This window comes from Myotis brandtii, unplaced genomic scaffold (assembly GCF_000412655.1).
Source record: "Myotis brandtii unplaced genomic scaffold, ASM41265v1 scaffold120, whole genome shotgun sequence".
Taxonomy (NCBI): Eukaryota; Metazoa; Chordata; class Mammalia; order Chiroptera; family Vespertilionidae; genus Myotis; species Myotis brandtii.
Window position 1 is genome coordinate 3,290,695 of NW_005354174.1, and position 12,870 is coordinate 3,303,564.

Here is a 12,870-nt window from a genome sequence, read left to right on the forward strand (position 1 = left end):
TGTGAAGATCACAGGGTCTGCACTGTGCAAGTCTTCAACAAAAGCTGGAGAGAAAACAGGCACAGAGAGGGCAAGTAACCTGTCCATGGCAACACAGTGAAACGGGCTGGACGCCGGGTCTCTTTTGACTTTAAATCCACAGGAAGGGCGGTGACCTCGAGGGAGGGGACACAACAGTTGTGTGGGGGTGTTATTGAAGAAGGGGCATCCCTCCAGCTGTGGGGTCCACACCACTCTCCTCCCAGTGGGCTGGAATTCCGGAATCAGAGTGACGCCGAGTCCCTGGGGAATGTGAGGGGTGCCGGTTCTCCCTAGAACTGGGCAGCCGTCTTTCCAGGCGCATTTGTTTCTTCATCTCTCTGGGCCTTAATTTTCTCAACTGTGAAAAGGGACAACCACCCCTGCCCCAGGGAGAAGTCAGTGCCATCGCAGATGTAAAAAGGCTTGATAAATGGTGAGGCACAAGTTGTAGGGACTGGTCACTAGCTGGGCAGGGATGAGGCCGGGAAGCAGCTCACTGAACAAGAGGCCAGGAGAGCTCGCAGCTCCAAAGGGAGGGGGGGCAGGGGGGAGGAGGTGCACAATGAGGACCTATGAGCTGTGGGGCTCAGGGTGTTGGGGCACAGTTGGGCCATGCTTGGGATCCCATGTGGATGGACGAAGCTTTCCTAGGCAGATTGTTTAGTTGGGGCCTTCCTTCTCACTGGGGGTCCTCTAGCTCTCAGGGAGAAAATTTACCTGCCCTGGGGATCTGGGCCCCTGCTCTTACCAGCCTCCTTTCCAGGCCCCTCCAAGAGCAAGGCGGCTCTAGATCAGGCAGGGAGGATGGGACGGGGTGGGTGGGGGAGGGGTTGTGTATGTTTGTGTGTGTGTGTGTGGGGGGGGGATTTGGGAAGACACATGGATGAGGGGAGAAGAGGGTAGGCAAGAAGCTGCAGGCTGGACTGCTCATGGCAGTCTAACCATGTCCCTCATCCCCCTGTGCCCACAGGCCCTTCTCCTCCTGGGGCTGAACCCCGTCTCTGCCTTCCTCCAGGACCAGCACTGCGAGAGCCTGTCCCCGGCCAGCAACGTCTCTGGTGAGTACCCCCACTCTGCTCCTGCAAGAGTCCAGCCGCCCCCCCCCCCAACTGCCACAGCCCATCACCTGCCCCACCAGGGTTCTCACACAGAGCCATGCCCTAAGGCAGGAACAGCAGAGATTTCCTCCCTAAGGTCCAAGCAATTCCTCTCTCCAGGGAGGGAGTGCCGTGTTAAGGCGGATCCTGAAACTGTGGTGGGAAAGAGAGCTGTGAATGGGTAACGGTGTCTGCCACACACACAGGGGGGGCTTGTGGCAGTGCGCTGGGCAGTTATCTGCCCTGCTTTGGGGTGGGCAACAGCTCGGGGCTGAGCTGTGGCTCGGGCATCGGGGAGGAGAAAGGCTGTGTTCTGTGTAGGGGCTAACTCTGTGCCAGACGCTGCCAGAGGTATCTGAGCTATATTAACCCAGGAAGGTGCTGTAATCCTCACTGTACACACAGGGAAACGGAGCACAGAGAAAAACGAGCAAGGGCCAGAGCCAAGATTTGAGACCAGGCAGGCTGGCTTCCAGATACGTCTTCAACACCAAGCTCGATAATGCCTCAGTGAAAATACTGCATAACTGCAAATATGACGATTACTTGTATAACTTTTTTTTTTTTTTACAAAGGGCTTTTGAATAATGGTCTTATTTCATGTTCACAAGAGTTTAAGACTCATCTGAGGGAACTTAGGCACAGGAGAGTTACATGGGGAATTTAGGTCTTTGGCTTTGCCTTGTCAAGACCATGCCTTTTCTAACTTGGGGTGTGACCCCCGAGCCCTCACCCCGGCTCCTGCGATGCTGCTGCTGGGCAGGTGGGAGGTCTCCCTGCACCTGAGGGTCTTAGGGAAGCTCAATCTTTGGTGATTTATTTCCCCCTTTAGGTCTTTCCTCCATTCAATCCAAAAGGCCTACTATGTAGCTGGGTTGAGGGGAAGGCACTTGCCATGAATTGCTCACTACAATGCAGGTGGCAGGGAAATTAGATCAGGAGTGGTATGAATCCAGGAAGGCTTTCTGAAGGAGGAGGTTCAAGGTGAGTCTCTGAGAAACTCTGAGTGTGGACTGGCAGAGAAGACCCAGTGCTCTGAGTCAAAGCTAGAGTTGACTGAAGACCAGCAGCTGAGTTTGGTGAATTTTCCATCTGGCTGCAAAGTTGGCTAAGCTGGGTCATGGGGAATGGGGAAGTTCTTGAGCAAGAGTCTGGAGTGCTAGTGGAGGGAGACTGGGAGGGAGGCCACCTGCTCAGAGGCTGGGCTTGAGATGAAAGGCCCTGCCCGTAGCCCCACATACATGGGGGCCAGGTCAGGCTCCATTAATTTGCTTGTTGTGTTCAGGAGAAGTGACATCCCTGAGCCACTGCAGGTATCACCTGTCCTTGGAGGCAACAGGCCATGATGAATGCCATTCATGCGCCAATGATTTGTACTCTGTGCCATTACCTCCAGCTTGGCCCAGCATGCGGGGCTTCATGGCACACAATCCATCACCCTCTACAATGGCCTCTGATAATGCGCTATTTGTCTTCAGAACCAAGACCTACCCAGACCAATGGGTACTGGTAGACAGATGGTGAGGGTGGGTGGAGGGATGGGGACAGATGGATGGGCGTCTGGCCGGGGCAGCTAGCACTGAACCGGGGCCTTTGGGGGTCTTCTCACATGCCAGGAATAGGGAGAGGGTGGGTCCCTGGAGCCATCATGTGGCAGATCATAGACTTGGCAACTCATAAAATCATGTCACGAATATGACAATGCCAGAAAGTAATGGAATTATTAACTAATGACAAATGCAATCATGTTGTTGACAAGAACCCATGGTCATCAGTCCCAACCCCTGTCTTAAGGTCATGGATAATAACAATAATTAATGATAGCTTATATTTATTTTGCGTCCACTAAGTGTAGACACCATTCTAAGTGCTCTAATCTCATTCAATCATCAAACAGCATAGCCAGAAAGTATTTTTATCCCCATTTTACAGAAGGCTCAGAAAGCTTTGATCACTTGCCCAAGCACATACAGTTACTAAGCAGCCACTCTAAGATTAGAAGCAAGTGGGCCCGACTCTAGACTTTCTCACCACCACGTTATGTGGCTGCCCAGAGAGCCGTGGTGCCCAGGGCCTAGTGTGGTCCATCATCCTGGGAGGCAAAGTCGCCCCTGCAACTTCCCATGCTCACAATGGGTTTGCACATGGCCCCTAATTGTCCTCCAGACCTACTATGTGCCTGGCACTGTGCTAGGTATTGGGAATGCAAAAATGAAGAGCCCACAGACCTATAGGACAGGAAGCCCACCCATTTGTCCTGATGAATCACACACTCTACAAAGGTATCTTTCTTCTCTGCCCAGACAAAGAGGAGGCAGCTCAACCACAAGGTGGTAGAGGAGCAGGACTCGCTGCCTGCCCTCTGCCACCCTCTCCAGGCTGGTGACACAGGCAGAGGCCCTGCCCATTCATCCCAGCAGCACCTTCCTCTGAATGGCAAGCGTGCGTGCGTGCGTGCGTGCGTGCGTGCGTGTGTGTGTGTGTTTCAGAAGCTGCCTCCCTCTCTGAACAGCCTTGGCTGAGTCCTGCTCCTGGGCTTAAACCAAACAGGAGGATGGGCTTCCCAGCCTCAGGGCTGCTGCCAAGTGCCCACCTACTCTGGTTACTCAGAAACCCCTGATGAGAGACCCGACATAACTGGGGCGGGAGCCAGGCTCCAGGCTCCCTCGGAAGGACCTGCTGAGCACATTTGCACCCTGAGCCTGGTGGGAAGGGAACTGTGCTACCTACTTGGAAGAAGACACCAGTGCCTGATCATGCACAAGCAATAAATAGCTACCTTCAAAGGGTTCTTATCTGTTCATTAAAGCAGGCCCCCCCCCCGATCCTGACTCAGCAAGGGTTTCCTCAGAGGCAGGTGGGAGCCACCCATGCTACTCCTCTTCCCTCCATTCGCAAGCGTTTGGGGGTAGTCTGACCACACTGCTCCCATGAGCAATGAGAGTGTGGAGTCGCCTGCATCTGCTCTGTGCACATGTGGGGAGGGAGGAAGATACAGGACCAGTGTTGCATTGGTCCACTTGACTCTGCCCCGCTCCCCACCCCCAAGTGACAGCAGTGTCAGCACGTTAGGCACACCAAGCACACGCCTGCCTCGGGACCGTTGTACTTGCTGTTCCCTCTGTCTTGAACACTGTTCCCCAGATATGCACATGCCTCCCTCCCTCGTTTCCTTTAGGTTTCTCCTTAAGTGCGCTTTAGACACACCAATTAAAATAGAGCTCCTGTCTATCTCCTCATCCTGCTTATTTTTTCTCCATAGTATTTCTCATTGCTTAACAGATCTGTCTGTTTGGGTTAAATCAAGTGCTGTGAGGGCCGGCTGCCCAGGCTGGGGCCAGCTGTGGTGCAGTGGGAAGAGCCCCGGCAGACATTAAACACCAACATTCAAAAACCACTTATGCCTCTCAGTGTCTGTGTGACTTTGGCTAGGCCATTTGACTGCTTGGGCCTCCGTTTCCTTATCTGTAAGACAGAGAGAATTAGCACCCATGTTGGCAGGTGGTGTGAGACCCACACAGTAGGTGATACAGAATCCACAGTCCAGGGGCAAATAGCGACGGCCCTACCCATTCTCACCCGCAAACCCTAGACCAGCTGTGGGTGGTGCCAGGGCTCGGGGCATTGGCTGCTGCCTGGTCCTCAAGGCCAAAAGGACCATCTGCTCGGTGGCCGGTCCCTGCCTTGGCTCTGCCCTGCCCTCTGTTCTTTGTGGTAGGGACTCTGGGGAAATGTCCAAGGCGGGAAAGAGAGGGAGAAGGAAGAGAGGGAGGGGCAATGGGACTGACTGAGAGGGTGTGTTAGGCTAGTCCCAGGTGCTGCCACACGTGACATACAGATGACATTCCGTTTAATCTTCCTAGTACCTAGCTCAGGAGGTACTTGAATGAATGAGTAAATGGACAACCTATTGAGGAAGGTCCGATGGTGCCATTAAATCAGATGGTGTATATATAAAGTGCCTGACAAGTGCCCTTCACACAGTCAGTCCTCAATAAATGTTACTCATTCCCCAATGCCTCGTGGACTGTTCCCCTTCCCTTTATTGGCACAAAATGTGGTGTCATAGAAAGAGCACTGGATTTAGGGTCAAAAACATGTGACTGTGTGTCTTGGTTCTTTCACTCATTGACTTATGACCTCAGGCAAGTCACTTGCTTCCATGGGCCTCCGTTTGCTCATCTGTCAAAAGGGGATAATGACATTGTAGGGTGGATGAGGATCCAACAAAATATATGAAGGAAAGTTTTACAGAAGCAGAGCATGGTTCATAACATTACCCCTCCACTCCCATGGCCACATGCCTCCAGTTACTCCCTCTTCCGGGCTCAGCACTATCGACATGACCATGACATTAAAATCTTAACATGCTTTCCTCACTCCGTGAAGCAGTTCAGGGATGCTGTGCTGTGGCACAGTGCCAGGACCTGGCCCACCCCAGCCACCTGGCCCACCGTCTCCTCAGAGCCATAAAGCCCCAGTCCAGATTTCTTTCTCTTTCAATTAAACCACTTGGCCTCAAGGCCTCTACCCCTTGAGCCCTGATTTGCACGAACACCCTGTGAATAGCTTTGATTAGAAATGAAAAACCAGCATTTGGTCCAAGTGCTGCTCAGCACTGCCCTGCATCCAGCAGGGACAGGACGCCAGTCTAATCCAGTGCTGTTTCCTGAGAGACTGGGGCCGAGCTAAGCTGGGGAGGAGATGGCAGGTGGGCCCAGCCAGGGCTTGGCAGCCGCTGATGCCCAGACCTAAAGAGGCTGACCCCACATTGGTTCATGGCTCTCCCTGGCTTGTCTGTGCATTCGTGTGCCACCCCAGGTTATTAACCCCTCCCATTATGCGAGGCACCCTGGGCACACTGTGCCAGCCCTATGCAAGTGATAGGCATCAAAAGGCAGAGAAAGGAGGGGAAGCCAGGAATGTGCTCAGTCCAGCCCCTGCCCATTGGAGACCAGAAGTATTACTGTGGCTTCGACTCTGTCCCAACACACACACACACACACACACACACACACACACACACACACACCACTTTCTAATTCATCTGCTTACATCCTTTTAAAAGTCACAGGCCCCTTTGAGAATCTAATGAAAGCCAAGGTCCCTTTCCTAAGCAAAATGCACATATAGACCAAGTTTTTCACTTAATCTCAGAGTCTCTATGAACCCTGAAAGCTTCCATGAACTGTGATTAAGAATTTCTGATCAGATCCAACCACTTCATTTTACTGTAAAGACACTCAGGTCCAGAGAGGGCAAGTGACTTGCCTACGGTCACACAGCAAATTAGTAACACAGCCCAGTCTGAAGTCAGGGTTCCAGACTCCTGGTTCAGTGTCCTTTCTGCTCCCCTGGATGGTGTCTCCCTGCCTTTTCTCCCCGTGGTCTCTTCTCCGTCCGTCCTCTCAGGGCACAGCGCAGAGGACACTGCAAGCAGTGTGTGTTCAGTAAATGTGGTCATCAGGCCAGCTGCAAGGCAGGCCAACTTCATTTAGCTGGTTCCTCCCTGCAGGGCTAGAGCAGACATGATTTGGTTCTGAAGACGTGTAAGGGGGACTGGTCAGGGGTTGGCTGGTTCCTTTCCACTCTGTGAAGTCTGAGAGCTCAGGTTTGCCCCAAGTGACGTGCCGAGAAAAGTGTCCTCAGGTTACAGAGCAGAGGGACCTGAAGCATGTCCAGCCTTCCGCTAAATGCCAGTCAGGACCTCAGCTTTTAACATCACCTCCTGCCATCTCTGTTCCTCCTCTGCTCTGGAATCTACTCTGGCTCCCTAGTGCCATCGCATCAGATCAGTTTCCTTCCCTGGTGTCTTCCCCTGCATAGGATGAGCGATCTCTGCACTAGGGCCATCGCTCCTGTCCTGTCCCCCGTTGGTGTGTGTGGGCCTATCGGGAGGTGGGGAGGACACTGGAGGGGGATCTTGCTCTGCCTCACCAGCTGTCTCTGCCCCCAGGGCTGCAGTGCAATGCATCCGTGGACCTCATTGGCACCTGCTGGCCCCAGAGCCCTGCGGGGCAGCTGGTGGTTCGACCCTGCCCTGCCTATTTCTACGGTGTCCGCTACAACACCACAAGTAAGGGGGCCTGTGGAGGACCGACTTGGTGGAGACGGGGGAAATAATAATGACAAAAACGATAATAACAGTACCTCTCGTGGATACAGCAGCTACCATTTACCAAAGGCCAGCTCTGCTCTGCTGGGCACTGTGCGCTCACATTGTGGATTCTCACAATACCCCCGGAAGACACTATATATAACTGGATAGTGTTCATTATGCAACTGAGGCCTCTGAGGCTCAGAGAGGTTAGGAAACTTGCCCAAGGTCACCAGGTGGGAAGAGGTGAAGCTGGACTTGCATCCAGGCCTGTGTGACACTTCCTTCTGCAGTTGACAAGGTCAACTTGAGCCTCCAACAACCCCATGAGGGAGGGCGGGAATCCTCAGAACAGGCCAAACTTTGGGATGAGAACCCTGAGCTGAGAGCTGTTATGAGGCCGGCCCAGGTTATGAGCCTGGAGGCGGAGGACTCCGAGTCATGATCTACAGCCATGTTGGCCTCCCATACGGGCCCACAGGTGGAGTGGGGGTAGGGGAGGACTAACCCAGTGTTCAGATATTTGATCCCTTTGTAAACACCTTGCTCCCCTGAGGCCCTGAGCCTCCACCTCCAGGCTTTGCAGCTCCTTGCTATGTCACCTGTCACCCTCAGAATTAATTTGCTCTCCCCTGTCAATGACTCACAGCCCCTGCCTATCAAGACAGCAACACCTGCAGGCCAGAGTCCCGACCTGTCCAAGGGGAGGGGGGGTCCCGGGTGGGGTCCCGGGTCTGGTGGGCCCGAGCTCAGGGCCCCAAAAGGGTACAGGGGGGCCACAGACACCAGGTGGTTCACTCTGAGACAGGCTATGTGACCTTTAGCACATCTCCCCCCTCTTATGGCCCTCTGCCCCCTTTCTGAGGATGGAGAGGGATAGATGACATGGCTTCTAATACTTCATTAGCTCAAAGCTCCCAAGTTCCATCTCCTGCCCCTCTCTCCTTTACCAGCTGGACTAAGGTTAGGGTTGGGGGCTGCAGCCAAGAAAGGGTTGGAAGGCCCTGGGGAGGCATTGGGGCCAGAAAGGAGGTTGGAACAGCCAGACCAAGCAGCTTCATGTGCCTGGAACCCACAGAAGGAGAAGAAAGACTGGTAGGGGTGTGGGGGGACATCAGGCAAGAGGAAGGGCAGAAGGACCTCAGAGGAAAGCTTGGGGTGCACAGCAGCCAGCCTCCAGTTTAGTAAGGCCCATTTCACAGTTAGAAAATGGAGGCAGAGGCTGTTAGCTGCCCAGGGTCACAAAGCTTAGAAGCAGGGCCACACTGAGAGTCAGAGCCCTCCTGCTACTCCACCCACAATGCTGTGTACCTACAGGAAGGAGGCAGCATTGGGGCTGGTGCATTATGGGGGTGTGTTGGAGGGAGGTCCCTCTCCCTCTCAGGTACCAGGTCCTGCCTTTCACCTCCAAAGTGATTTTCATGTCTAGCCCTCCCTGCCCCCAGTCCCAATGCCACTGTCCCTGTCCAAGATACCCGATCTCTAACCTTTGTTTTGCATCTGACCCCATCACACCCTTGTTTGGAGTCACCTTTTCTATGACTCCCCATTGCCTCCATGGTCAAGTCCATACCCCTGAGTGGGGCTGGCCAGGCTCTCTCCAGCTGAAGCCCCACCAAATTATAGCCAGCCCTGGCCACTCCCTATGAGCTTCCTCCACTCTTGTCCCCAAGGATGACTTGACACGCCCCAAAGTGAGTGTTTTCAGAACTCAGTGCCTGGGCATGTGCCACTCAATTCGCCAGCCATGCCTTAAATGGAAGCCAGGAGTCCTGGGTTCCAGCCCCAGCTCCGTGTGTAACTGGCTGAAGAACCTCGGCATTCCCACTGGGCCTCAGTTGCTCCACCTGCAGGGTGAGAGGGAGGTTTGGGTGGGGTGCTCTTCGGCCTCCTCTGTCTTCCCTCTGTGATCCCAGGAGAGGAGCTGGGGGCGATGGTCCCTAGTCGTGGGGGTTGGGCTGGCAGATCCCCCTCTCCAGATGCCTAGTGTCGAACAGTGAGGAACACGCCCATGCAATCAATAGTGAGTGAGAACCCAGAGTTGCACCTAATCATTAAACACTAATTAATTTATTTACTGATGAGGTGCTGCTGGGACTTCCTGGCCTTCTCCTTAATGCCCTCCTTCCCGCTGCATCTGATCTTCAAAGACATGGGGAGAATTTCCAAAAATATCCATTTTCCCATGATTCTCCGGGAAGACTGCTCAGCTCAGCAATCAAAGACAAGGAGGTCGCATCCTCCCTGGCAACGACTCCCTGCTTGTCAGGCCTGTTTTCTTTCAGGGTCGCCTCCTGCCTCCCCACCAAAGCCTGCTCCCTCTGGATGACCCGGCCGGGTAGGGACTCCAGCTCCTGGCCCCACATGTGCGGTGTGAATGGGGGGCTTAGGCTAAGAGCATGGCTCTTGTTAGCCCCACCAGTACCCCCTTTGATAGGGACAAGTGACATGTTCTAAGTCTTATGTAAATACAGCTCCAAGACAATAATAATAACAACCACAGCTCAAGCCACCGGCCGGTGGAGCTCCAAGCACTCTGCATAGTTAACTACAATGCTCACTCAACCAATCGGTAGAGCTGTTGTTAATTCTGGTCTTTCAGGAAGGAAGTTGAGAGGTTGTGTGACTTGCCCAAGGTCACACAGCTAGTGAGGGACGGTGCCAGATTTTGAACCCAGACTGTCTGGGTGGAGAGCCATGCTCTTAACACGGCTTTGTTCTGCCTCGCTTAGGCAAGAACCACTCCCCCAAGTCCCTTTCTTTGCAGACAGAGCAGAGACACTGGATCCCCTGGTTCCTTGCCTCCCCCCAGACCCCCCTAAAAACCCTGTCACTAAGCTCTCAGCCCTCTGGTAGCTTATCCTTCATTTAGCAATTAGGAGAGAGTGAGCAGCATCGTAGCCTCTGCCCAAGGCTCAACTCCGCTGAGACTCGGGCCCACTGGCAGAGAAGCTGAGCAGAGCTTTAAAAACCCATTTAGCCTGTTTCCCCACTGGCCTGCTACAGAGGCGTGAGCGGCCTTTCAGCAGAGGGGCTGGGGAGCGGGGTTAGCGAGGAGGCCTCACAGCCTTGCAGCCCTGGAGGCCAGACCCTGTCTCCCTCTCTCGGTGATGCAGTAGCGTCTCCCCCCACCGCCCACACCATCTTCTCCCTCTGGTCCTGATGCTGCCAGCGGAGAGGCAGCTCCTAGGCTGGACGGCCCCTTGGGGGTCCACTAGTCCAGCCCTCCCTGGTGCACATGAGCAGAGGGGCCCCAGAGGCCAGCGGGCCCCAGTTCCTCACGCAGCACAGCAGCACTGAGCCGGCCCTGGGCCCCCACCTCTGTCTCTCACACACTGCTCTGCCCCTGCCGGGCCCCAGGCTCAGGGACTGGGACTCAGACAGTTCTCTCAGCTGTCCTCCTGCCCCGTGACATGAGGGTCAGTGGGAACTGTGGAAAGGCCTGCAGCAGGACAGAGGCTCCAGCGGAAATGGCTCAGGACTCAATTCCCTTCCAGCCAGTTCTGCCTGGAGTGAGGAATTAAGTCAAGGAAATATCTTTAGAGCCACTGATGCTGGACGGGGTACAGGGTGGGACAGGACTACCTTTACCAGCAAAGGAGGAAGACTTGAAGTTGGGATCTCTCTTGTCCCTTCCCTACTGGGTTTCAGAGTCCTGGTGACACGCCCAGGGGGGCCCTTTGTGCAGCTCTTGTCATCCCAGGGCCTGAATCCAGGCCTCAGACCATGGGGCTCCTCCCCATCCCTAGACGGTGACAGGTCCTGGGCTGTAGTCCAGCTGATGGCTGCACAGACCTCACCCCTCCTTGGGCCACTCTTCTGTCTTTTCTCCCCACTGCCATGTGCCATTCTGTGAGCCAGCTGTAGAGGTCCTAATAATGAGACACTTGTTACATGAGACCCACCCCCTGTGAGGTCCCCAGCACAACCCTGCTACCTATCATTTTCTGTCCCACGAGACCTCCACCAGGGATGTTCCCAACATGGGGAAATGCCCCTGTGGGGGCCTTCCCCGGCACCTGCCCGTGAGCCTCACCCCCGTGGAGCATGTGAGGACCCCCCACAAGAACCTCACCGCAATAGTCACCATAGGACACCCTGTCATTGCATTGTGCCACGTGAGCTGCCACCACATACCCTTCCGCCATATCATGCCCAGCCTCGGGAGTGAGATTGACTCATCAGACCTCACCATTCGTTTCTGCTGTCACGTGAGACCCCAAAATGGAAAAGTCCTCAGAAGGGAACCCACCACATAATCTGCCACCACATAAGGGCTTGCGAGGGAAGAGCCCAGTGAGCTGGTCAAGACTGCCCAAGGGCCAGTCTCGTGGGCATGATCATGCCAGCACGAGTGGGCAGAGCCGTGCCCCCATGGTCAGGCGCTGGAGTCCACACTGGGCCCCTATTGGATCCAGGGGGCAGAAAGAGGCAGGAAGCTGGGGTAGTAGGGAAGCCCCTCGTGCCAGTCTGTGAGCCAGCTGTAGAGGTCCTAATAATGAGACACTTGTTACATGAGACCCACCCCCTGTGAGGTCCCCAGCACAACCCTGTCATTTTCTGTCCCAAGAGACCTCCACCAGGGATGTTCCCAACATGGAGAAATGCCCCCATGGGGGCTTTCCCCAGCACCTGCCCTTCTGAGCCTCACCCCCGTGGAGCACGTGAGGACCCCCCACAAGAGCCTCACCGCAATAGTCACCCTAGGACACCCTGTCGTTTCATTGTGCCACGTGAGCTGCCACCACATACCCTTCCGCCATATCATGCCCAGCCTCGGGAGTGAGATTGACTCATCAGACCTCACCATTCATTTCTGCTGTCACGCGAGACCCCAAAATGGGAAAGTCCTCAGAAGGGCACCCACCACATAATCTGCCACCACATAAGGGCTTGCAAGGGAAGAGCCCAGTGAGCTGGTCAAGACTGCCCAAGGGCCAGTCTCGTGGGCATGATCGTGCCAGCACGAGTGGGCAGAGCCGTGCCCCCATGGTCAGGTGCTGGAGTCCACACTGGGCCCCTATTGGATCCAGGGGGCAGAAAGAGGCAGGAAGCTGGGGTAGTAGGGAAGCCCCTCTCCCCAGCTTCACCAGCAGTCAGGCCCTGTGCTGGCCCAGGTGGATGGATAGATGGACAGGGGGAGGGGCAGACAGATCCCTAGTTGCTATTTGGGAGAGGAACCGCGGGTCACTCTGCCTCTCTCTCCTTTGTCCAGACAACGGTTACAGAGAGTGCCTGGCCAACGGCAGCTGGGCCGCCCGCGTGAACTACTCAGAGTGCCAGGAGATCCTCAGCGAGGAGGTGAGGCTGCCATGCGGCTACCAGGGCCCCCAGCCGAGGTCTTGCCTGCTACTTGGCTGGGGGCCAGTCAGGGTGGGGGAGCCAGAGGCTGATGGCAAGGCCCTGGGAACTCAAACTCATGTATCCAGGAGGGAGGCTGTGCCACGTGGGCAGTAGGCAGTGGGCAGGCTGATGCGAGGAGTCCTCGTTCCTTCCTTCCCTCCTTCCACCTGCTCGCTGGGACAGGTTTTCATCCATTTTCCACCTCTCCCTCCTGAGCGACATATCCAGGTGCAGCCAGGGGCTATATCAGAATCGGGGGTGGGAGTGGGGGCAGGGCAGCTTGAAAAAGCCCTTTTATTTATTTAATCCCCA

The 12,870-nt window shown here is 55.0% G+C and overlaps 1 protein-coding gene across 3 annotated transcripts in view; it reads left to right on the plus strand.

The window, feature by feature from the left end:
- Window positions 1-12,870, plus strand: part of CRHR1 (corticotropin releasing hormone receptor 1) — a 41,334-nt gene that overhangs the window by 16,538 nt on the left and 11,926 nt on the right. For 2 of the 3 annotated variants that reach the window (XM_014531907.1, XM_014531910.1), the window contains exons 2-4: window positions 992-1,079; window positions 7,075-7,194; window positions 12,431-12,516. In XM_014531907.1, coding sequence (XP_014387393.1) covers window positions 992-1,079; window positions 7,075-7,194; window positions 12,431-12,516 — 294 coding nt within the window. The remainder of the gene's footprint in view (window positions 1-991; window positions 1,080-7,074; window positions 7,195-12,430; window positions 12,517-12,870) is intronic. The other variant, XM_014531916.1, reaches the window with a different exon arrangement.